The sequence below is a fragment of the Cupressus sempervirens genome, chromosome 2, assembly GCF_028749045.1.
Source record: "Cupressus sempervirens isolate cs-2001-9-10 chromosome 2, ASM2874904v1, whole genome shotgun sequence".
Lineage (NCBI taxonomy): Eukaryota > Viridiplantae > Streptophyta > Pinopsida > Cupressales > Cupressaceae > Cupressus > Cupressus sempervirens.
In genome coordinates this window covers 419,421,302-419,446,555 of record NC_143119.1, presented here as the reverse complement: position 1 = coordinate 419,446,555, position 25,254 = coordinate 419,421,302, and the positions used below count along the sequence as shown (strand labels likewise).

At 36.4% G+C, this 25,254-nt stretch overlaps 1 protein-coding gene and 1 pseudogene across 18 annotated transcripts in view; one reads left to right on the top strand and one right to left on the bottom strand.

The window, feature by feature from the left end:
• The first annotated feature begins 4,493 nt into the window (after window positions 1-4,493).
• LOC149572879 (protein PHOSPHATE STARVATION RESPONSE 3-like) overlaps window positions 4,494-25,254 on the top strand; it is a 53,485-nt gene continuing 32,724 nt past the window's right edge. For 2 of the 18 annotated variants that reach the window (XM_089813966.1, XM_089813958.1), the window contains exons 1-7: window positions 4,506-4,630; window positions 4,757-4,864; window positions 5,195-5,299; window positions 5,456-6,568; window positions 6,731-6,944; window positions 7,049-7,125; window positions 7,224-7,263. In XM_089813966.1, coding sequence (XP_089670092.1) covers window positions 5,852-6,568; window positions 6,731-6,944; window positions 7,049-7,125; window positions 7,224-7,263 — 1,048 coding nt within the window. In that variant the 5' untranslated portion in view covers window positions 4,506-4,630; window positions 4,757-4,864; window positions 5,195-5,299; window positions 5,456-5,851. Of the gene's footprint in view, window positions 4,631-4,748; window positions 6,569-6,730; window positions 6,945-7,048; window positions 7,126-7,223; window positions 7,264-25,254 lie in introns of those variants that run through there. The other 16 variants (XM_089813969.1, XM_089813959.1, XM_089813964.1 and 13 more) reach the window with 11 other exon arrangements.
• On the bottom strand, window positions 12,885-13,411 carry LOC149572880 (proteasome subunit alpha type-4-like; annotated as a pseudogene).

The window sequence follows — 25,254 nt, the reverse complement described above, 5'->3', positions numbered from 1 at the left end:
GAGATCATCATCTCTCATCTACAAACATTAACAAAATCACCACCACCTAGTTCATAATCGTATCTTTGCATTAACCATTTATTCTCATTAGCTCTTGCATCAACACTATCAAAAACCTATTTTTCATAATTGTATGAGAAACAAAGAATCATAAAGCAAATGTTGCCTCCCAGGACACCTCAACATAATGGAAATGTTGAAAGGAGAAACAAGTTAATCAACGACTGTACAAGAACATTGATGTTGGGGTGTTGCTCCAACATTTTGGAGGGAAGCACTGAGTACAATAGTCTACACATTGAATCGAGTACAACTAGATAAAGGTACCCTATGAATTGTGGTATGATATATCTCCCTATGTGAGTTACTTTAGAGTGTTGGGAAGTAAATGTTATATAAAGAGAGATGACCATGTCTACTACTTTTGCATTTGTTCCACTGCATTCATTGCATCAAATCTCATATAATCACTATATCATTATATCATATTTATATTATCTATTGTGTACCCATAATATGCGTTGTTTGGTGTGTCTTCAAATGTATTATATATTCACTATTGAAATTGTGTGAAGAGAACTACAATCTAGGAACTATAAAGGATCCTCAATTTGCATACCAAGTTGAAATATCATGTTTTCTAATTGTAGACATAGAACAAGACGAACAAATCTCATAAAATATTAAAACTCTAATTTGTTAAAATTTAAGGTTGCCTAGAAAGTTTAAGTCACCCAAAAAGTTCAAGACTACCATTTTCGAGTTAAATGGTCTTTAAAGAATTTTAGTTCATTTGTACAACCTTGATTCAAGTCCTTGAATAATTTTAGATTCACAAATACATTCATTACAATAAACTATTCCTAAATTCATTCTCAAATTAATCCCCCCCTCTCCAAACTCAGAAACCACATTTATTTAAATTATTTTATTCTAATTCTAAATCTAATTCAAAAAGTCTTAAAATCCAAATTGATTAAAATAGTTCATTGACCACACATAATTTAGTTCTTCACCTATGCATTTTCCATTACCAATCGATGAATTAGTGTTTTTTTCTTTGAATGGGTAACCATTTTTTTACCTTGAGTTATAAACTAACAAGGTTACAAAAGGGACCTCGTCTTCAAGATAAACACTCAACAATAACAAGTTTGAGTCTTGGTGTCATGGACCATAACATTACAATTTAACCATAACACCATACCAATAGTGTATTCATCAAGAAGATGACTGAGGACATGAAGATGCTTAGCTTCACCTTCAATAAAAATAATATTCAAACATAGGAGACCAAAATTACAAGGTTGGTAGTCCATATACTGCATTGGAATCTTGTGGGCATTAAAAAGTTCTATCTTCTATAGTAATAGTTACTAGAGGAAGTATACTAGTATTTGTTATAGTTAACTTTACATACCCATTGATCTTAAATGATGAATTGGATTTTGACATTTTTTATTGTTGTCTCCAAACGCAACTTGACTACTTAAATCTATTGTTCTAACTTCTAGGTAGAAATGACAAAAATTGTGGATCCTAATTGCGTATGTAAGGGTCAAAAAGTGGTTATTTTAGAGCATCCCTCAATACCTACTTAAAGATGCCCTAGTAAGGGTGCATTGTACAACCACCTTAAAATTTGTCAATACCTTTTCCCCTAGTAAAAAATTGAAAATTTGAAAAAAATATGAGATTACATTTTGTATAAGCTAAATTAGCTTTGCAGGAGGAAAAACAACAAGAAATAGAAGAAAATCACAAGAAAATGGTACTAAGAAAAGCAACAACGTAGCCATAAATAGAAGATATAATAGAGATCAAACCATCACAGGGAGAGAAATCCACCAAGAAAGGGAAAGAGATCCAAATACAAATATAAAGAAGAAAATAAGAGAGAGAAATGAGTGTTTTGACTCTTATATGAGGATTCTCCATGGGTTCCTTAATTTCACATCTATCCACAACCAATTGTAAACCTTCCTTTGAAAGGGTATCCACCTCAAAATTTTGCTCTTTAAAAATATGAACAAAAGAGATGTGGACAAAAGAAAATCCCAACATATCAATCAAATCTTTAATAAGTGAGAGAATCAAAATTTTCACCTGATGGATCCCATTTATCCATTTTATGATTACTTCAAAATCTCCAAACACTTAAATATTTTATAAATTTTCATCCATAACCAAAGCACTAGATCTAATGCCATAATATTTACAAAAGTATTTGTAGTGGAGTTGAAGGAGATATAATGGCAGGGGTTGTAAGGTAATACTTGCAATAATATTTGTCTCTTGATAAAGCCCATCAAAAAAATGGGTCATGAGACTTTATATTTTCACCTTTAGGATAATCTTTAAAAGGGAAAAAGTAGACAAAACTTGAGAGAGGCATTAGAAGGAAGGGGTCATATTATTTTGAAAAATGACAACTATTCTAGCCAACAATTGCCCCAAGCAACAAGAAGAGGTAGAGTCCTATATTAGTTATCTAGTGCCACTTATGATACTTTCTCAAAGGAATGAAATAATGTGTCTCTATCTCATACATTCTTGTGGCCAACTAATCTTTCCTTATCAAACCAAGCTTTGATTGGGTACGAGCCAAGGGAATAAAATGCGATTGATAAATCTTGAACCTCCATCAAACTTAAAGGGAAATGTCTATGACCTAGCCAACTTCTTTTTTTGTAGCACATCCCACGTTATGACTCTGTTTTGGAGTGCAAGCTACACAAAAAAAATTAGTGTTGGGGGAAGCATAAATATCCCATTTACTCTTCTATGTGCACAAATGTCCTAGTAGTCATTAAAATTTGCCAATACTCATGTAAAAATATTCCAAACAACTAGTGGTACATGATATACTTATTAATGTTTTTTTAGTTCTTTTAATTTTAGTAATTAAGAAATTGGGAGAGCATGAAGAAACTATAACACATCAATCCACTCCAACAGATTAATGTCTTCTTTTATTTATTTTTGGTCGGTAATACATGTTTGTATTAATATTGATGCAATGTAATATTTTACAATAATTAAAATATAATAGTATCAATGTGTCGTTGACATCATCCACATGCAGATACCAAAATTGTAGAGCCACCAACTATCAACAAACCAAACTCTAAATACATATAGAGAAGACTGCTTGTGTGACATACATGCCCTAAAAAAACATACATACATTCTCATTGCTAGTGTCCAACAAAAAACTATGTACCATACAAATCAATAGCCAAAAAAGGTGACATCCATAACTTGGGAGAAAAGTGGAAAAAGAGAGTAACATGGGTGTTGAACCACCCTTATTTAGAGCATTTGCTTGTGTCCACACCCTCTTTTACAACCACGAGCCATTCTCTCACCCATGCCCTCAATACCCACAACCACTGGCCCTACCCCACATTTGTATTTTTGTCCATACCCCATCCAATTTGAATTTTGAACATGTTTTGGCTCATTTGATCCTTGGGTATACCATTGGCTATAGCCAAATCCTAATCATGGACATAGTCCACAATGTAAGTGTAGTTTTTTTAGGCCTCTCCCTCCCACTCTAGAATGTGGTCAAGTGCCCTATGAAGCAATAAAAAGATGCATGTGGTGAGTAATAATGAGGAATCCAATCCAGTCAAATGGGCAACAACAAATCCTTGCCCCAACAAGACATAAGCCAAAATCTTCTCCAAGCCCACTCACACACTCTGGTTGAACACACCTATTCACCACCCTTTTCACCTCCACCTCTGTGCTCAAGTGCAGGGCTAATGCACAAAACAAGGAAGAGATATTTGTGTTTGCACAAAAATGAAATATTGACATAAAAAAATCAATCCTTAACAATACCTAGACCTGAATGAGAAAGAAAGGGTCACTCTTGGCGAAAACAATCTTCAAATGCTCCTCCCAAATAGGACCCTAAGACAACAAAATGTATACTCTCAAGCTTGATTAAAGGATGAAATGTAAAAAAAAAAGCCCCCAACATTCAATGTAGATTCCTAGTTCATGTGCAATGTCAGCCAACAAACCTCAACACTGCACCAACCTTGTAATCATAATGTCACCGATGTCAGCCTTGCCACCTCATATCAGACTCGCAAATTGCCAAATTTGATGCAACCCCATTTGCAAAAGTTACTACTAATTTGGATAGTGAATCTGCTAGCGCATGACCCTCTCTCTATATATGTGGGATAGTTTGGAATTTCTGAAAATATGATGATGATAGTTTTATCAAGTTTCCATACTTGGACTTTTGAATTGGTGATCACATTTACTATCACCTACAAGTTCCCCTGCAAGTTCCCCTCCAAGTACAATAACACACATAACTTGACCACCAAATCAATTGTAAGCAATGTAATGTGGACATCTACTTCATCATTTGTTCCTTCAATCAAATTCTTTGTTTCTATTACAAGAATATTACCAATTTAATTCCGTGCAACACATCCAATTAAAAGCCCCGTCAAAATTAATTTTAACCCACCCAACCTCACATTTACTCTAGTGACCCACATCCATGAAGCATTAAAAAAATCGTGCACTCTAGCAGGGGTGGTCGTGAATGGTCGGATGGAAACGCCGGGAATATGAAGCAGGACGTGTGCGGACGGCTTCCCAGGTGTTCAAAGGCCAGGGAATCTTTTCCTTTTTATCTGCATCTTTTTTAATTTTTTCACCCCGGATTTATTAGATGAAATCATTCTTTAAATTTCAATCCATTTATTACTCTGCTTTTCGTCCCCAGAAAATTGGGTTATGTGAAAACTATCTGCCCAGAATCGATGCCCAAATGTGCTGTGTTCAGTGTTGGATTTGAATTACGGGGAGAAATGGAAGTTCGCAGTTGAATTAGGTTTGAACAATTCTTTTATTTCATCTTTAGCTCGGCTTTAAATTCGGGCATGCCGTGATCTGTAGGTTTTTCGGGGAAAAGAACGAGTTCTATTTTACACGCAATCTATTTTTAGGAAAAAAATTGTTAGTTGATTTTGTAAATCGGAAAATTGTTAGCTGAAGTTGCGCTGTATTGGAAGGGATTGGATTCTTGAATAGTCGTGTGGATACAAGTAGTAGCAGTTAAGGGCTGGTCAGAATTTCACGTGCAGAAGTGCTTTTCGGAGTCTTCGTTTAGTTAAATGTTTCACGTGGTTTATGCATGTGTTATCTTGTTGTTGATCCGCAGCTGCAGATTTTCTCTGGGTAATTTGAGCGCAGAGAATCGATTAGAAATCCCCAAGGTTTTCCTGCTGGCAAGTTTTATCCCGCAGTTATCAGGCATTCGTGGTAGGTGAGGGCTCTATGGTTATTTGCTGGAAGGAATTGTGATACGGTTTCCGCTTAACCTATCAGTTTGGGGTTTTGTTTTCACTGTTGCCCACTCCGTCATCGTAATTGAAGCAATAAGAAGCGCAGTCTTTTATTTTTATTTTTTCTCGTTTTCCAGGCCGCCGAATAAACTTTTCGGAGGATGCTTAGTCTCCACAAATCAATTTATGATTGCTAGGAGATAGCAAAGCATATTAAGGATAAATTGGGCAGACTTATGGGAAGCTTCTCTGTTGCAGGTTTGAAGATTCGTTAGTTGTAGTTTTGAAGCTTCGGGATTCGTTGAACTCAGAAGAAAAAAATATTGCTGCCAAAGGTGTCTTGTGACTGGTCTTCAGTTGCTGAGATTCTGTTGTTGATGCAACACTTTCTAAAATTCAACGATTTTCTGAAATACAGGGCTTTAAGTGCAGAAAAGTTTGGGCTGGTTGTTTGATGTCGTGGAGAAGTATATTTTTGATTGAAGCACGGCGATAGAGCTAGACTGCTGACACACTGTTTTATTTTCTCAGAAATGATGAGCACTCAGAAAGTGAATAATGTGCAGCATGAAGGGTCCATTATAGGACCCAGAAACGCTGTCCAAAATGTTCCTACCCTTCTTGCTCATCAAACGTCAAATGCTGGTAAGTCTAATTATCCGATTTCTGTTCAACAGCCATCCAATTCTTCCGGAGCAGGGGATATTCACGGAACAATATCCGTTCCTCCATTTTCATTAGCCTCATCAGGAAAGAAACTGAATCCCGCACCTGCGGCCTCGAGTCACTCTGCTCTGACGAATGTCGTTGACGTCGAGAACGTCTCTTCGACATCTTCAACGTTTTGTACTAATTTGCATTTCTCTCCCTCGTCAATTTCACAGAATCGACATCCAACTGCTTCCCTCCCATTCCTCCCCCCTCCAGCAGAGTCTTCACTGAGGTCTTCTGTGAGGCCGCCCTCTCAGTCTGCATTTTCTCAGTCAATCTTTTCTGGGGATTATATGCAACAGAGCTACGGTGCTATACATTCAGGGAATTCTTTGGAAGATTTTTTACAGTTCCCCGAGGCTGCATCTGAATGTAGTCAATTTGATCAAAGTGCTGCTAATTGTGGACTGGTTGGTGATCATTCCAAGCCTGAAGACTGGTCAGATTGGGCACATCAACTAGCTCCCGAGGAGGACTCTTTGGCCGCCTCTTGGAACAACTTCCTCGTCGCGGAAGGTGATGGAGACCCGGGCTTGAATGTAGGTATCCCTTCTCTATAATCTACATCATGCTTCACGTTTTGGTGGTCTGAATGCTTGTACACTATCATATTTCCCTTAATCGAATCAATTACTTGGTGATTCAATTTTTTTGAGCTTGATAAACTGATTTTTCATGGTAAAATTTCGTTTTCTTAACAGACAATATACGAGACTCAAAATTTGCCAAACACGGATTCTGTTTTATCCCAGAGGCAGCTTTCTGAAGAGTTTCAAGCCCCCAGGGGAGATAATCAATTGGCTGCAAGCTCTACATTGTCGGGAACTGGAAATTCTAACAAGCCACGGTTGAGATGGACTCCAGAACTACATGAAGGATTTGTGGAAGCTGTTAAGAAGCTTGGTGGTGCTGACAGTGAGTAATTGGCATCTTACTAAGGAGCGAATGACACCACTTGTTATACATTTGTCAGCAATAAAGTTGAAAAGTTAGTCTGATGAATCATATCTGTCATGCAGAAGCGACCCCAAAAGGTGTTTTGAAAATTATGAATGTGGAGGGCTTGACAATATATCACGTGAAAAGCCACTTACAGGTTTGTTGTTTGAAATGGTGATTTCCATTCATGCGTAAGTTTGTTTACTACAGGATTCATTTTCAAGGAACATAAAGTTTGCTGTATTAAATTTGCAGAAATATCGGATTGCCAAATATATGCCAGATCAAACAGAAGGTAAAAATATATATAATCATGTCGTGTTAAGTTTGTCCTCTATCCTTCAAGTTTTCTGTATCATAATGCCTGCTTTAGACTTTCTTCAGAACTTTTATTTATTTGAGAGAGTTAGCAATGACAAATTCTTGGCCAAAAAAGTTGTCCGTTTTTTGAAAATGTACAAGTTTATCTCAACCGTCATAATTCAGAAGCATAATTGTTCTTAGTATATTGTGATAGAATTAATATGAATTATTTTACAACTTAAAAATAAGAGAGTACTGGAAAGTATAAACTAAATAGAGGCTCCATGTTATGTCTAATGGTTACATGCGAAAAGTCCCATTAAGACGAAAAAATGAATCTATTATTCTTCTGAATTCCAAACCCTATAACTCCAAATTGAGATTTTTAGCTCCCTGGAATCAAGGGTTCTAACTTCTGCCTCTTAAGCCAGGGAGTGTTTCTAGATGTATATTGTCCTTTCTTTACTTGGCATGTCATCATTTCACTCGATTAAAATCTTGCTTCATTTTACTTTGTTTACTGTAAGAGACAATGGGAACCCTTGGAATTGTAGTTGTATTTTTAGTGATCCATCTACTCACATCATCTTCTTTGTGTAGGGTGGGTCAGCTAAAACTGATTCTTCATTTATTAAAAACCAAGATGTTACTTTGAAGTGTTGGCTTATAGTGAATGGATGTTAGTCTTTACCTTTTTATTATTCCTGGGAATGAAGATCCAGTTTTTGATTTATTGTAGAAAGCTCAAACTTAGCAGTTGAATTAAAAAAAGAAAAATATAATTTCTGAAATTTGAGCAAATTTTCCGTTCAGATTGTTATAACCACGATTGTCTATTATTCATGTAAATCAGGGGGAAGGACCCAGCACTTGAGCACAATGCAGTGGCTGTTATAGCAGTTGTTGATTTAATGTGCAAAATCTTTGACAACTTTGTAGCAATAGTTGTATCTTTGAAGTTGTTATTGTTGATGATGACCAGCCATCATTAAATGAAATGCATCCTTTAAATCTAAAAAGCACCCAATCATGTGATGCCACATCAACTGCACAAGTATGAGTCTCCCATTCGCATGACCATCTGTCTCACTTTTTTTGCTTTGTTTTTGACACCTTGGTGAAAGACATTCTGATGTGCCATCGTATTTGATGATCTGACCCTGAAGCCTTAGGGATAAGCAAGGGACTTGCTAAATAAGCTGCTGTAGAAAATTGGGAGTGATTTGAAATTTTGACGTAAGATTTTGAGAAATGCAAGTTAGGGTGGTCAAGTACTGGGTCCTCTCCTCTATTACCAGCCACAATGGAAGATTCATATGATCTATAATATTAGTAGCCATGTATGGAAAGAAAAAGGAAAACAAGAAGTTGAAACAATGTAAAATATGTTTATGCAAAAGAATGTGGAAAATTTTGCTCTAGTTAACACCTTGAAGGATTGAAACATATACGGTCTACTAATAAATCCATATAATTGTTTTGCAAAATACTTTATTGATTCCATCTCCGTGTAAGGAATATACTCCAAACAGTTTCAATTTTATGGGTCTGTTTTTGCGCAGTTACAATCATACAGTATACCCAATTTGGAACTTGTGCTCAACCCTATGCTGCTCAGGCTTTGTTTTGTAGTTGCCTTCAAACTACTTCAACCCCTTCTGTGCTCATAGTTAAATTTGCTTTATTCATAATGAAAATATCAGCTTTGCAGATTTCTCAATTCATCTTTTTTTATTGAGTCTGTGGCATCTGTAGTATTGCATCAAATGTGTAAGGAGTTAAGCATTCAGAACAAGTCTTCAAAAGAGATCAATTAGTAGAAGACTAAATTGCCTTGTTATAAGAATGTTTGGTATATATGCCAAATTCTCATTCAAAGCTTAAGGATGCTCCTTGTTATACCCTTTTAAGTGCTGCAATAAAATTGTAATAACCTTTTTTTGTTTGATCACCTACTTGTGGATGAAAGGCATGTGATTTCTCCAACTTGTTATCCATCTTCTCCCTCAATGTGGTCATTTCTTTGTGTTAACTTGGAATTCCTATCTAAATTAGTAGAGTTAGAAATGCCAAAGTGTACCCACACATCAGTGAAAATAACTCAACTGCATCATTGCCCTTAAGTGACTTTTTACTTGGAATGAGAATGCACAACTTGTCCAACTATGCAGAAGAACAAACACATAATCATGCCTCTTTTTTGATAACAGAAATCTCATACAAAATCTTTGCATGTGTTCCTGTGGTTCCTAAGCGACGGGTTATGGCATACAGAAACCCAACTTATTATGCTGTACTTATTTTTGCTACACAAAACACATTCGTTATGAACTTAACAATACCAATTTTTGTATTCGGCCAATACACATACCTTTCCAAACTTTTGTATTTCTCAAAGTGCATCCTTTCCTTATGACTGAACTCTAGACTCTTTAAGTATACAACTTTCCAAATTTGTAGAGAAAGCCTAGTTGTAAATTTTAATCTTCCTTGGGCTCAAAAGTCACACGGTTAGATTCTAGTAAATGTTCAATAATATCTGGAAAATCTGCATCCTCTTTGTACTTGTTTCCATAAGTCTCAGAATAGATGACTCAAATTGAGGTATAGATAAATGGTTCGACCAAGCAATGTGGGTTGAAAACATGCGGGCTTGACTACTTGCAACAGAACAATGTCATAGTATAGTCATTAGCATCCATTTACAATGCAAATGGTAACTTCAAATTAAGATGCCAAAGCTGGTGTCTTAGTAATATTGTCTTTGAACTCAACAAATGTGATTTTCTTGATTTTGCCCCAATTAGAGGACCTACCTTTTTTATTAAAGAGGACAGTTGTGCTGTAATTGCTGGGAAATATGTAATGAACTTTATCAAGTACTCAATTTCCTCTACTAAAGTCCTTGCCCTCGTCAGTTTTGAAGGCTTGGACCATATCAAATTAGCTTTCACTTTTGTTGGCCCAACCCTCAACTTTCCATCTCCAACAACATTCTCCAAATAGATTTGTGAATTTTTGTCAAAGTCACATTCTTCTAATTTAACAACAACCTATATTCTTCCAAAATCTTCAAACATGTTTCAAATGCATCGGATGGTCATCATAAATTTTGGTAGAGACCAAGTAGTCATTCAAGTAAAATGACTCAAGACACTTAATTCATCAACCTTATAAAAATAGCCAGAGAATAACACAACCCAGAAGGATGTACAAACCATTTTTATATACCTTTTCTTCTCTTGAATGCCATTTTCTAGACATCCTCTCCTAACTTTCACCCAAGGATGCCTGAATTTCAAATCAATTGTACTTCATATACTGAAAACTATCTTAAATCAGTATACATTCTACATGATGTTGTCCTTAATTTTGGACATCACAAAATTGAGGGAACCCTACGCTATTTTCTCGTCATTTCATAGGTATAGCCTCTTCATTTTAATCGATAAGGCATCATCAAGGCAATTTGTTATCCATGAATTGTATTCTATGTAGCTTTGTTAGTGTGTCTCTTTTGGAAGTTACCGCCAAGTTTAATCCCCAATATTTGCAAGAAAGAGTTTTTCTTCTCTAATTGTAGACACTTGATTTTTGATTAACTTTTGGGCCTTTTTCTTTTCTTTTTGTAAATAATTTTGTGTATTGTTTTTGTCTTATGTTAGTAGCCCTTGCAATCGCACTCATTTCAAGATAACTTAGGCAGCTACTATCTTCAACACTCCCTCTTAGCCAGATAGAGATCTTTAGCACACAAAATTGCAACCAAAATGTTCATGATAAAATCTTACAATATATTCTATAGGATTCATGAAAACTTGTAACAATCACATTCATGGAATCAATTACATTCATGGAATCACTCAACATGAAACCTTGTAACAATTAATCACATTTATGGAATCACTCAACATGAAAACCTATAACAACCAATCATATTCATAGAATAACTCAATGTGAAAAATTTGTAACAACCAATCATATTTATGGAATAACTCAACATGAAAAATTTGCAAGAGTCACAGCTAAGCTTTTGTTCATGGACTCTCTCAACGTGAACTGTCATGGAATCTCTCAACATGACATCAACTCCCATTACGGAATCTCTCAACGTGATGACATCATGGACTCTCTCAACATGATGTTCACTATTGCATAGTGAAAGAGTTATCATAGCTGATCTTACAATTTCATTGTTGATTTCACATGAATAGACATAACAAAACAAAACTTAGTTCCATTTAAGTCTCAAATTTTACAAATCCTATAAACATCACAAGTATGTATGAGAGTGGTGGAGATTTCATTAGTACTCCCTCTTAATTATATAGCCTCCCTCTGAAGCTAAAAACATTTCCCTCTTAATTATGAAGCCTCCCTCTGAAGCTAAGATCTTTCTCTTAACTAAGCAAGGTCTATAGCCTTTGTTGTTACATCCTAGTCCTGCAATCAAGAGAGATAAACCCATTAAAAATGCATATACAAGTATGTATGAGAGTGGTGGAGATTTCATTAGTACTCCCTCTTAATTATATAGCGTCCCTCTGAAGCTAAAAACATTTCCCTCTTAATTATGAAGCCTCCGTCTGAAGCTAAGATCTTTCTCTTAACTAAGCAAGGTCTATAGCCTTTGTTGTTACATCCTAGTCCTACAATCAAGAGAGATAAACCCATTAAAAATGCATATTCCAGTTTATGACTATATTCAAAATGAGTTACTTATATCTTTTGCTAATCTTCCTCGAGAAGAATCTCAGTATGCAAAATACATAAATAATGCAAACCAGCACCGTCGCAGAATCATGCAGCTACGTTATATCTAAAAACAGAGTAGATGCCAATAGAAGATAACCACGGTGCTCTCCTTTTCAGGAAGGCTGACATTGTTTGAGCTACTTGTTTACCACCATGTTCACAACTGTGAGCTGAATAGCCGCTCTGAGATGCTTGCAAAGGTTTGTCTCTTCCCTTCATTGATTCCATATGTATGTTGCAAGAAGATTGCCAAATTACTGTTACATTTCAGAAGACTAGTGACATGCAAAATAGCTTTGATTCTTTGAACAACATTGTTCTCAGTTTTGTTATTGAGCCTTTTCCTTGGCACTCCACTACCTAGCAAGCAATAAATGCTATACATTCATTCGTCTTGAGAATCTCTTTCAATACTAAAGATGAAAATAACTTTGAAGAGATTCTAAATATTCAGGAGTCAGGCCAATATTTTTACCACAGAACTGATTAATTGTCTTCTTCTCTAAAAAAAATGGCAGACGATATCAAGAGGTAAAGATAAAGAAATTGAAACCTTTAAAACAAACTTAAAAAACAACTGTCGGCCTAAAATCTGTAGGACAACTGGAGACAAACCTACTGCCGTTACACCCATGGCATTAAAATGACGAGCTGGAGATGAATAGCCTTTGTGGCTTAGCTATCTTGCAATTCCTATACAATACCTAACAAACAACTTCCACTTCCTGTAATAAGCATCAGGGGCCTAGCTGTCACCACCGTATACACTCAAATCTTGATATACAACAAAAACCGCAAACAAACCTCTACTTCCAGTTCTTCCTGTTCAAATATGACAATTTTCAAATTCTGGGAGACAGAGAATAGTTTGATAAAGCTTCATCCAAAAAAAAAAGCCAAGTTAACCTCTTGATCTATTGCTTCATCATAACCAAAATAGCATTAACAAAAAACGTGAACCACACATAATCACTATATAAAAATAATGCAAAGAGATTGAACCTGCTGCTCAATAGGAATGGGTTCTTGGTAAGCAAAAGTGTAACGCTGGGCATGAACCCTTGGCGTGTTGATGAGGATGTTGGCATCAACCATAATCTTTGTCACAGCGCACGCCACATGATCGTCAATCTTGTACATTTTCTCGGTGGACTTTGGAGGTTTGAAGGAGCTTTGACGTCATGTGCTGCTTTCCTGCGAGAACTAACCCATCCTTTGTGAGGATCCCCACTGCAGCCCCCGCATTTCTGATGGCTTCCATTGCATATACAACCTGATAAAGCCTCCCCTCAGGTGAGAAGATTGTTGTCCGGCTATCATACCTCTGCGACATCTTAGATTTCTTCTGCATTATCATCGCCATAGCAAATTGCTATACTACCAAGCAACATCAGAGTGCTAGACTAGGGCTCACGTTAGATTCACAATAAATTTATATGCAAAAATAAAATAAAAAACTATATCATACTGGCTCAATGCCCGACAATAAAGGAAGCATCACAACTCTGCATCGTCTATGCTATGACGTTCCAAAATATTAAATCGTAACCCATTGACGAGGAGTAGGTCCTCCCATCATAATAATATCACATCCGATTTTGACTTCACTGTGGAATCAAATACTCTAACACAAAAGCAATATTACATATATTGCGACACACACAACTATATTAATTGACAGTTGTGTCATAATATTAAACACAACGGCAAGAAAAACGGTGACTCTGACATGTCCCCATCATTTGAATGCTTCTATAAAACTTTCGACCTATTCCCTTATCTTGATAGGATCACACACAGAACCAATAAAAAATAGATCATGACCAAGATTCCCTGATGCTGATTATCAAAAGAACTAGGCTCTCATACCATGTTGAAACTATAGCCCAGAAATGCATGAAGATAACCAGCAATAAGTAGAAGACAAAACTAAAACAAAGAACACCAGAAATATCCTGGGAAAACTCTTCGAGAATGAAGGGAAAAACCTAGCCACACAACACAAAATATCTTTATTGATAATGAAATTTTTAAGTGTACAATGCTTATCGCATGATGTGAATATATAACAATAGAAGAGACTCTTCAAATTCTAACCCAAGGTCTCTTGAGTTTCTCATAACTCCTATAATTAAATATGACTATTCGAATATTCATGCCTCAATCCATGTGAATGACACATGTCATTTACATTTATAATATTACAAATTATACTGTAAGTGTCCTTTTCAGCTGAAGATGACAATAACGTTAATAACATTCATATTTCCAGAGATAAAGATCTCTATCGCAGCTACTCTCTTCAACATAAAGCACATGCTTTTGCAACCTAAAAGTGCATCTTTACTAAAAAACATAAGACATTTTGGTATAATACTTGTAAGTGGTGATTTTTAGCCCAAAAACACATGTTTATGGCTTTGAAAACTCCACTTTCTTGAGTGTTTGTCTCCAAAAAACGGGTTTTGTAGCCTTCCAATGCTCATTTCTTGAGCATTGCTTGCTGGTTTTCAAAGATCTATAGGTTTTTTTTTGCCCAAAATCGTCCAAGGAACACATTGGGCTATTCAAAAAAGGTGTTTGTTGAGGTTTTTGCTCATTTTTCAACCCATCTATTATATAGTTTTGCTCAAAAGTTCCTTAGTTTTAAGCAATTTGCACCATCAAAATAACGAGTGTTTGGTTCAAGGTAAGTTCCAAAGCATTTCGTATCCTTCTTAGCTTATATTCAAGTCTTATAAATCACTTGCTATGCTTTGGGTGCCATTTTCCAAATTCTTTGCATGTTACACATTGCTTAGTCAAACTGGTTGCTAAAATGATGCAATTTTAATCTGCAACTTTCTACACTTGACAAGCAACTCATTTCTTGCAAGGATTGAGTCAAGATTCGAAGTCTATTCAACACTTCATCTTGCAATCTTTTTAAATCGAAGAAATCTCTTTGATTGCATTTTCAGATTTTTCGTAAGTGTTTAAAAGATTTCTTCTCTTGCATCTTGAGGAAATAGTATGATTCCTTGTCATTTTTTATAGTTTTTTTTTTTTTTTTTTTTTTTGATCAGTAAATGTCCGAAACCTTGTATTGTATTGAATTTTATAGGGCTTTTTGTTGTCTTGTTTATGCAAGTCTCTTCATTTATATTTTCAGATTTGCATATATATATGATGTGCTCCTTGTATTTTCCATCTATGTTCTTCAAGTTCCATGTGCAAGCACTTCATCTTGCTTGTACGTGTAGTCGGGATTAAAAACCACGTTCTTGAAAACAATCCTCATCAAGTAAGCGCTTTTACCATATGCTTTGCTTGCAAAAGAGCCCCATTCCATGTTTGCATATGCTCCTTTCACATCTTGCATATCACTCATATATTTCAAAAAATCCATAATGGTGAATCTTTGTATGCACATACACGTTTGCTTATGATGAAAATACAAAGTCTCATCATAAACATTCTTCCATTCATGTTTTGTGCTTTTTCCATAAGAATGCCCTCGCTGTCTGTATGGGCTTTTGTGTTTCAAAAACTCATTTTTTAGATATTTTACCATAAATGCTTGTTTTTGAGCTAAAATTATCATTTGCATTCGCTGTACTTACAACCATACCTTCCATGAAAAAGTCTCATTCGCTATGTTACCCCAAGTTTTCGGGATGGAGGAATAGGGAAATGGGTTTCCGAGACTTTTTTTTTTGGCCAGAACAAGGGACGACTCTATATATTGTAACTGAATTTTCAAGTATATCCCTGAATATCACATTCATCATAGCAACATAATTTAATATTGTCAATCCTTGTCATCAAAAATCATAGAACATAGCAATAAGCATCAAATTGAACCATCATAGACATAACACAAATGAATTATCTAAGAATAGTAGAGTCTAAGAATAGGAACATAGTATGAAATCAAATGAATCAAATAAGAGAATGAAAAAAAACATCATAGATTCATATCATAAGGTTGCAATTTTCAAGTTTCAAATATTTAACAAAATGAAAACATTGAAAAAGTTAAAAGACTTAAAACTTTTAAAGTATGAACTAATAGTATGATTACCAAGTAAATTGTGAAAAAAACAGACTTGAAAGCATTTATAATAATTTATAAATAGGGGCAAAATAAGCCTAAGGCTGTCCTTGCAGTTGAAATAATGTTGCCTCTGCTGCTGAAAAAACCTAAGTAAACTGTGCAGAAAAGAGACTTAAAAACATTTATAATAATTCCCTAAATAGGGGCAAAATAAGCCCAACGTTGCCCCTGTAGTTGAAATAACGCTGCCCATGCTTTTGAATAAACCTTGCCACTCGGAAAACAATGCTGCCTACAACTTGAGAAATAACCCTGCCATTGTCCCACCGCGTACGGTAGGACAAAAATTAAGTTCCTAACATATGTTAAACTTAAAATAACATATTATATGTTATTATTACTATTTCATGTGTTCCAACATGTGGGGCCTACATGGGAAAAAACAACATTTAAAAAATGTTTTTTTGTTTTATTTATTATTTTAAAATTTGAAACTTTTTTGCAGTCCTTGGGATAGACAAGAAATGCCATTGCAGTCTCCGAGACGGTCAATGCAAGCTGGAAATGTCTCAACCATTTTTCGAAGTTTTGGGGATGCGTTTCCCTTTTTTTGCCTAGGTGGGGACGACTTGGAAATGGTACTGGCCATCCCAAAACGGGTACGCTTTTAGAAACTTGGGGCCGTGTCCTCGGGTAACATAACATATTCCTCGCTTGAATACTCAAAAATTCATGATGGATCCTCCTTTTGAAGATGCACTTACATTTTAGAATTTCCATGTCACAATTGTTTGTGCATACCAACTTGTTATGACAGAGGACATTGTTCCAGGTAAAGGTAAAGAAAGATAGAAAATGAAGTGTCAGTATGATAAATATCATAACTCCATTCCTCCACAAGTTTTCTCTTATTGTGAAGGCATCAAGGACACCGATATCTCACATTTGGATATCAAAGATTTTTTGAAAAGGGTAGATGATGCATCCGTAGGTGATATGTTGTAGATCAGACAAAGTTATATCCTTCTAATATCAACTTTCCCTTTAGTGGCTCATGAACCCAAGTTCATTTTTACATGTGCCAAGAACCTTGATGTTCCATAAAAAACAATCAGAGATCAAGATGGGAAGACCATCTTCAGCTTGGATCTAGAGACCATTGACCGAATCTTTCAAATTCCACCTGCTCCATTGGTGACTAACATCACCAAACAAAAGGCATTGGGAAGATGGAACATTGATATGGCTGAACGTAGTAGGTATGTAAATGCCAACTGACTGATCAACAAAAGGCCAAATCTTGTTAGAGGGTCAAAGGGCGTGCATAGTTTTGACTTCAAGGAAGGGATCAATGATCTCATTACTTTTGTGTAGTCGCATTGCCAGAGTCATGAAGTCTAATGGCTTTGAGCCATGGATGTATAAGTACATCTCTCTCATTGTTTGTTCAAAGCAAAAGAAGATCTTTTGGGGTGAGGATAAGTGATAGGATATTGGAGCAGCTATCTCAATTTTTTTCTACTAGTACCTTCTATATGAACTCCTTGGTATACATCATTGCTTCTCTAGGATCTTTCTCAAGTCTTTCGACTAAGGGTGATTGCATCACAGTGCCTATATAGTTGTACTTCAACCAGCTCACATTGAGATCCAGTCGCATGCATTATGGGAGGGTACATGATGCCTCCTTGGGGCATTATATGTGCTTATTTGACAAGGAGTGCTGAAGAAGTGGGTATTGGAAGAAGCATGGGCAAAGGTGAATGATTATGATTGTCTTTTTCTCCAATTTTCCATCTTTACATACATGAGAGTTGGATATTTTAGAGATGAGACATACTCTTCCACGGTATCCCAGTGACAAGATCATTCTCATGGAGTTGGCAAGATTGTTGATGGCGGTGCAATCATATCAATCTTCATTGGATAGGCCAGACATTGATATCTTGTTAAAGAATCCTCTAAGTATTGGTGGCTATTCATCGAACACACTATCGAAGGCCAAGAACCTGAAATTTGAACTTGAAAGGATCACTTTGAAGAAGTTCATAGCACATGCTTGCTTTGATTGGCGAGGAGTGAATGATAAAATCAGAAAATCATACATTCATGTTCATCGCCTTGAAGATATTTGGGTTGATTTGTGTAGAGCTGATATTTGCAAGATGGATTATTGCCGGTTGACCCTAAGGCAGATTATGGACTTTAAACCTTGTTTTTTCCTATAGAGGTTGAAGATGATGGTCAAATCTTGGATCCATAATATACTGATCAACACCTTCATAGGCTGTGCATTTTGCCTCTAATCTTATTCATCCAAGGAAATTGTCTTTGTTTGGGACTGTTTTGAGCCTATTCTTGCCAACAGTAACATTTGGTTGAAGAAAAGGGGGTTGAAAGCCATCAAGGTGAAGTGGGGGAAGACTTTGATTAAGTTGGTCCAATTTGTCTTACGGTTGAGATGAGGGGTAAACAAAAAGATGCTGCAAAGTCCCTCGGCAACAACTATTCCAAAGCTCAGCATCAAGGGTGACAAAGGCAAGGGACATGCACTTGAGGTGAAGTCCACTGAACCTTAGAAATTTCACATTATCCTTAGAAATGACGAGCTTCCTCCTCCATTGAGAAAGTGCTTGCCAAAGAAATCTCCCCCAGAAGTCTTGGTTGCAATTGTCATTCGTGACTCTCCACCAGCTTTGAATGAGTCGGTAGATTCACCCTTGCATGTTGCTATGGACACTTCTCCTTCTGAGCAAGCACCATTCCATGAAGATCCAATTCCAATCACATGGGTCAAGCCTATCTCTTCAGTTGCTCCTGTAATCCTAACAATGGAGCAATATCACAACTCTGAGAGTGTGTTTGATGCATATACCATTTATATCCCAAATGTTGTGGTTCCCTACATGGCATTGATGAATACTTCATAAACATTATTTGAGCAGTTCATCTTAGAGGTCACACATAGTAGTCCAACTCCAATTGCAATTATCTTTGAGGCTTCATCTATTGTAGCTACAACTGCATAGGTTGATCCCGTGTCCACTCTAGTTACTCCTCCTCCTATGGGATCCTCTTCCTTCACTTTTCCTCCTTGGCTCATTGGAATTACTCAGAAGAGGAAGGAGGAGGAAGGAACTCCCACCTGAAGACCATGATTCCATTGTGGTTGCAAAGGCCAAGGTTCCCAAGATGAAGAAGGCTAAGGTGGTATTAAGGATTGTGGTAAGTGCTGATAACACCAAGTATGCAGAAGTAATTGAGCCCCTTGTTGAAAAGTCAACACAATTGATGCAAACCAGTGATTACAAGTTCACCACCATTGAACTTGGTAAACAATCTTGTGTGGTAAACATGCACCTATATACCTGCTTCATGTAATCAAGTTGCAACAACATTAGGCATGCAACTTAGAATAAGTCAAAGTTAGTTAGGAGTTTGTTAGAAGAGTAAGTTATGGTGGTTAAGGGTTTCCCCTTTCTTCTCCATCTTTTTCTCTCGTCTTTTCCTTTATAAAGGAGAGAGCTCATAGTAAATAATCATCTTTTTCTTTATACAAGAAGACTATACTTGTAACTTGAAAACTTTGTGTCTCTAGATGCAAATTTCTGAATTGAATAAAGAAGCAGGTTTTTCCAAACTTTGTGTTGTGAGGCTTGGAATTGATTATTGTTTTCTTAAGTTGAATTGATCAATTTATCTTTGTTCCATTTTATAATAATTTTTGTGAACCATTTGAGCATTCGTTTTTGTTTCTTGAAGACTTTGAGCTTCTTGAAACGAGATTGCCATAGCTTAGTAGTAGTTATAAATACTAAGGATTAAAGACTTTGTGCTATAATTTGTAGTATATCATTTCAATTTAGGTAATTGGCAAGAGAGTTTACACCTTGTTAGCTATTAGCTTTTTATTGAAAAAGGATTGATCGTAAGAGACTTTGGGTTCTTATTATCAATCACACAAATTAAGTTATAACTGTTGTCTTAAAGTTGTTCTTACATCAACTACTAAGCCACTGGTATTCTTCTAGCAGTAGATTCCTTCTGCTAAATTTGTAAGTAGTTTTTTTTTCTTTTCGAGTACAAAGTGGGCTAGGCCACATATATAGGTGATAGTGGAACTTAACACCTATATGGAGGGCACTAGACCTCGGGTGGGCTCTCTTCAAGTAGTAGTTGCTACCATAAAATCATTCCTAAAAAAGAGGAATTGATTCAGAGAACAACTCATTTGTCAAGTTCAATCAAGTTTTTGTTGTAGCCACCTACGGTAAGAAGGGAGCCTCCCTAAGGAGAGATTTATCTCACTACACCGTTCCCTAAAATTTTCATTTTGTATAAGTAGTCTTAGAATGGGTAGTCTTAGTAACTTGGAATTTTTAGCCAGCACATGAACAACATAAATAAATATTAGGATGTTTTACATGTAAAACCAACCAAGATTGAAGTCGTTGTTTGACCTCATTTGATTTACGTTGATTGAAACAACTCTTACCAAGCACAAGCACACATCCAATCACTTATTTGATGGTATACCCTTGGGCTCTTGGACAATGTTTCTTAAATGCAACAATAACCTCTTCTACCAATTTCTGCCATTTCTTAGGAGATATGCTAGAATAAACTGTGTACAACCACCACATCATCTTGCTCATCTTGTAATTGAATCAGTCTAAAGTTCACTAGCACTAGTTGGTCCTTTTTTCTTGATTATTTTATATCAAGGAAATTTAGATTAACCTTTATTTGCAGAAATGTTGTATTATACCATGTAATTTACCCTGATGTTGTTTGGAACATCGATCTTAATTCTATGTTTTGCTTAATCAAAAGAACAAGGATTATGATGATTATATAAACCAAATTTAAATTGTGTACCAATTATTTAGAAACTAAATTTTCTTGTGAGATAAGATAAATAAATGTTCAAGAGACCACAAACGGGCCTAAGGGACTGATAGTACAAACAAAGGCCAGAATGCAACATGACCACCAAACAGTTTTCAAGAAAAGTGAAACTAACAAAGAAAGAAGAAATTAAAGAGAAACAACACAATACAAGAGAGACTATGAAATCACGAAACAACTTGCGGTTCATAGTCGTCAAAAAGTAGCTCAAAATCGAAGGATAACTATTCGTGTGCGAAGAAGTCCGAACCCGTCACCAGAGAGAGAAGGGCCATCGTCATTAATGGTGCATGTGTGTGTGATCTTTGTGCGGTCTCATTGATTTGATGTGAGTAGTAGTGGACGGGCTCCCACACCTCTTAGTTCCTTTTGGAGAGGTAACCAAGGTGAAGAAGGAAGTGATAAGATGATTAAGGGATGCAAATTTAGAGGGGAAAGACTCTCGAAGAAGGAAGGCCTCCTGGAGATAGAGTGCAAGGTATTGTTGATCATCATACTTGAAGGAGGATAGGGACTTGCACTTTCTGAATAATCAATGGGACCTCCCGCAAATCTTATAGTAGAATTAACAATAGAATAGGAAATGGATCTTAGTCTTAGCCACACCCATGTCACAACATTGACAAAATTGCTCATCTTTGTTGGTCTAGTGATCTGTCTGGATACGGAGCCGGTGAGAGCCAACTCTGAAAGAGCTTAGTTGGATACGTAAGGCATGAGGCCACCATTAGGAAGAGTAGCAAGGTCAAATAGTAATATTATCTTGAATGTCAATATAGTGCTTCGCATAGAAGGTCGTACACGGGTAGAGGCTCCTCGACGAGTCGACCCAATTCGCATGAATAAACTTCTTGTAGTTTTCCATCTTGGTAATCTCATTCAACTTCGACTGAGGGGAGGAGATGAGCGGGAGCATCCAGGAAATATTGAAAGGGAGAAAGGCAGTCAATATCGATACCCATGGAGTTGAGGAGACTAGAGGCTTGAGCATACCAACATCAAGCATGACCAGTAGGGTCTGAAGCTACAATCGAAGCTGAGGAATAGTAGGCCAAGTAGCAATAACAGTATCTGCCATCAACAGAGTCTGCAAAGCCCCTGAGTCTGTGAATTAACTAGACCAGATCAAAGATCTTGCAAAGTTCGAAGGGATGAGCACCGAACTCGACCAAGATAATACTGGTAGGAGTAATCGGCTGATAGCAAATGAGGCATCGAAGAAGAAGAGTTTGAAGCCTCTCCACTGAAGCCCAGTCAATGACCAACAAGGAGGGCCCCCAGACGGTCGAGCCATAAAGGACAATAGGTCTAACTAGCGAGTTTAAGATACACATCTTAGACGTGGTATCCTGGAAATGATGTCTGAAGCACTACCTCTCAAGTAAAGCAAGTGAACCCGACCTCTTACCGACCTACGACATCATGGCTGGTCTTAGATTGAAACACTGCCTAGGAAACCTAATGCCCAAATAGGTGTAGTTGGAGGTCATCTCGATCTCGGTCCCTCTAAAAAAGAAGCGGAGATGAGAGGTTTTCAAGTAGTTGAAAACCATAACTTGGGTCTTGCCCAAGTTAACCACTAGTTGCCGAGAATCACAAAAGGAGGCCAAACTATCCAAAAGATGCTGTATTCCATTAGGGGAGGAAGACAAAAGCACCACGTCGTTAGCAAAGAGAAGGATGGAAATCAAGATCTGATGAAGATAACACTCATCCATAGGAAGCGAGAAACTCCTCAGATAGGTCTCAAGCTCATTAATGTAAATACCAAATAGTGTAGGAGAAGTGGGCAGCCTTGCTTGACTCCAATTGAACTTTGAATGAAATTGAAGAAGCCTAAAGGAGTCTTGAAATGACCAACAACCCTCTCGTAAAGTCTCATGATGGTGACAAGTAGAACCTTGGAAACCCCAACATCCCCGAGTCTCTAAAATGAAATAACGTCGAGCAGGGCACATAATCAAAGGTTTTGCTAAAGTCTACAAAGCAGCAGTAGACTTTCACTGAGCGATGCCAAGCCTCTTGAATGATGGCTTTAAGGGTGAGAATATGATCTATAGTTTGAAAATCCACTTTTGAAACCAACCTGGCATCTGGCCTTGCAACCTAATCCGTCCATTTGTCTCGTGAGAATAATGTACAAAACTGTGGCATAGAGTTTGGCAAAGGTATATTGTATCATAATGGTCCTATAGTTTCCCATATAGAGGTTGACCCAAGAATGCAAAGGGGAGGCTGACCAAGAATGTCATAAAGGGTGACGATGTAGGAGATGAGGGAGTTGAAATCCAGGTCGGTGGGGAAAGAGTATGCGCCAAAAGTGCTAGGGGCAAGCTCGAAGGAAAGAGTTGAGGGACTTGCATTGCTCAAGGTAAAAGAGACACTTCTTCCAACGAAGGAAGCTACGGTAGGGGAGCTGATCCGGGGGAAGAAGGGATCCTGATCGGTGAAGGTGGAGTGAATAAGGCAGTGGAAGGACTTGCAATCGTGATCAAACCAACAATTTTGGGGACATGAATTGGGGTGGGGAGGGATGGGCTACGAGGGGGGCAAAGAAATGCGAGAAAAAGAGGACAATGGACTCCCTAATCGCCATGTAGATGAGGTCAAACATGGTGGAAGCACGTGACAACTTTGTAAAGGGAACGACCCAAAGAGCGCCCTTGAGGTGGTCAATGAAGAACATTCACTTTCTTCTTAATTTTAATCTTACTGTGAAGAAATAAGAAAATTCACTTTAATGATAAACCACATCGCTTCGAAGGTGTACCTTTGTACCTTTTTATGAAGAAAAGTTGATGAAATCTTCTCATTCAAAGCTACATCATATTTTCCTCCAAAATAATTTTTTTCCTGGTTTCATTTTGTTTGCTTTTATATGGCTACATTTTTAAATCTAACTTCTAACAAGTCTCATTTGTACAATGTTAGAATGCTAGAAACTTTTCTAGGAAACAGTCTCATTTTGTTTACTATGCATAAAAGTTCTTGCAATATTCTCATCCAAATTGAAGCTACATCATTCTCTCATTAAAGTAAACCAGTTTTTTTCCTTGTCATGTTGTTTTTGTTCTTGTATGAATACAATTTTGAAACTAACAATGAAATACAATTGCGTTTTGAGGCTAACATTGAACAAGCTCATTGTATCACCATTAATGTTACAATACTAGAAACCATTTTCAAAAACTTCCATTTTGTTTATTCTACTCACCATGCACAGGAGTTCATGCAATCTTCTCATCTAAATAGAAGCTACATCATAAAATGCTTCTTTAAAATAAGTCACATTTTCCTTGGTGTCATTTTGTTCTTGTTCTTGTGACGATGGAAATTTGAATCTAACTTCTAATAAGTCTCATTTGTATCGCTATGAGTGTCAAATTACCATAAACTTTTCCCTTTTCCATTGCAGCCACCTTTCTGTTTTTGAGAATTAAAGAGGAGGAATGCTCGACCTTTTTCATAACCATTTCATGGCAATGGGGTTGTGAACATACTGCCTCTATCATCAGGCTTTTGTGAAAGCCACACATTTCCTCAAATGGTTATGACTCCCTTCAATGCACTTTGTTGAGGTGTCACGGTCTTGAATACCTTTGTTGATTTTGACAACCTTAGCGTGAAAAAATTGCTTTGTGTAACTGGTTCAACTCTGTTGGTCTTCTAGTTGACTATGCACCTTTTAAAAGTTTTCAAACTTTCAATGGTCTCATGCAGTGGCTTCTTTATTAGAATATTATTATTTTATTACTTTAATGTTCAATTATGTATTATATTTTATTATTTGTAGATAAGATCATCTTTATGATCTTCTTAAGTTTCTTATTAGAAACTTTCTATTTTTAACATTTGTAAATTTCTTTTAATGATCTCTTCAATATTTGTTAATACATCAAATATTTTACGGACCAATATTTTTGCATAAAATGGTATTAGAGCTTCTCTTTTTTTGAAAAATTTATAAACTCTTAAATGAATTTTTTGTCTAATTTTTTTTTGAAAATAGTTATGAGATTTGTTTGCAAGATTTTTAAGAGCTTGGCTAGGGTTCTTTGTGTCAAGATTGATGCTATAAGTATTACAATAATAGATAAGCTTCTATTTTTAGTTAATGGTTATGTGTTTGTAATCTATTGTAAATATTAGAATGTTTCTAATATTTAGTTAGTCATAGTTATCTATTAACTATATATATTTCTAATCTTTAACTTTCTTTTAGCTAGAATAGAATATTTCTAATCTTTACAATTGTTTCTTAAGGAAACATCGTTTTATTCTTTT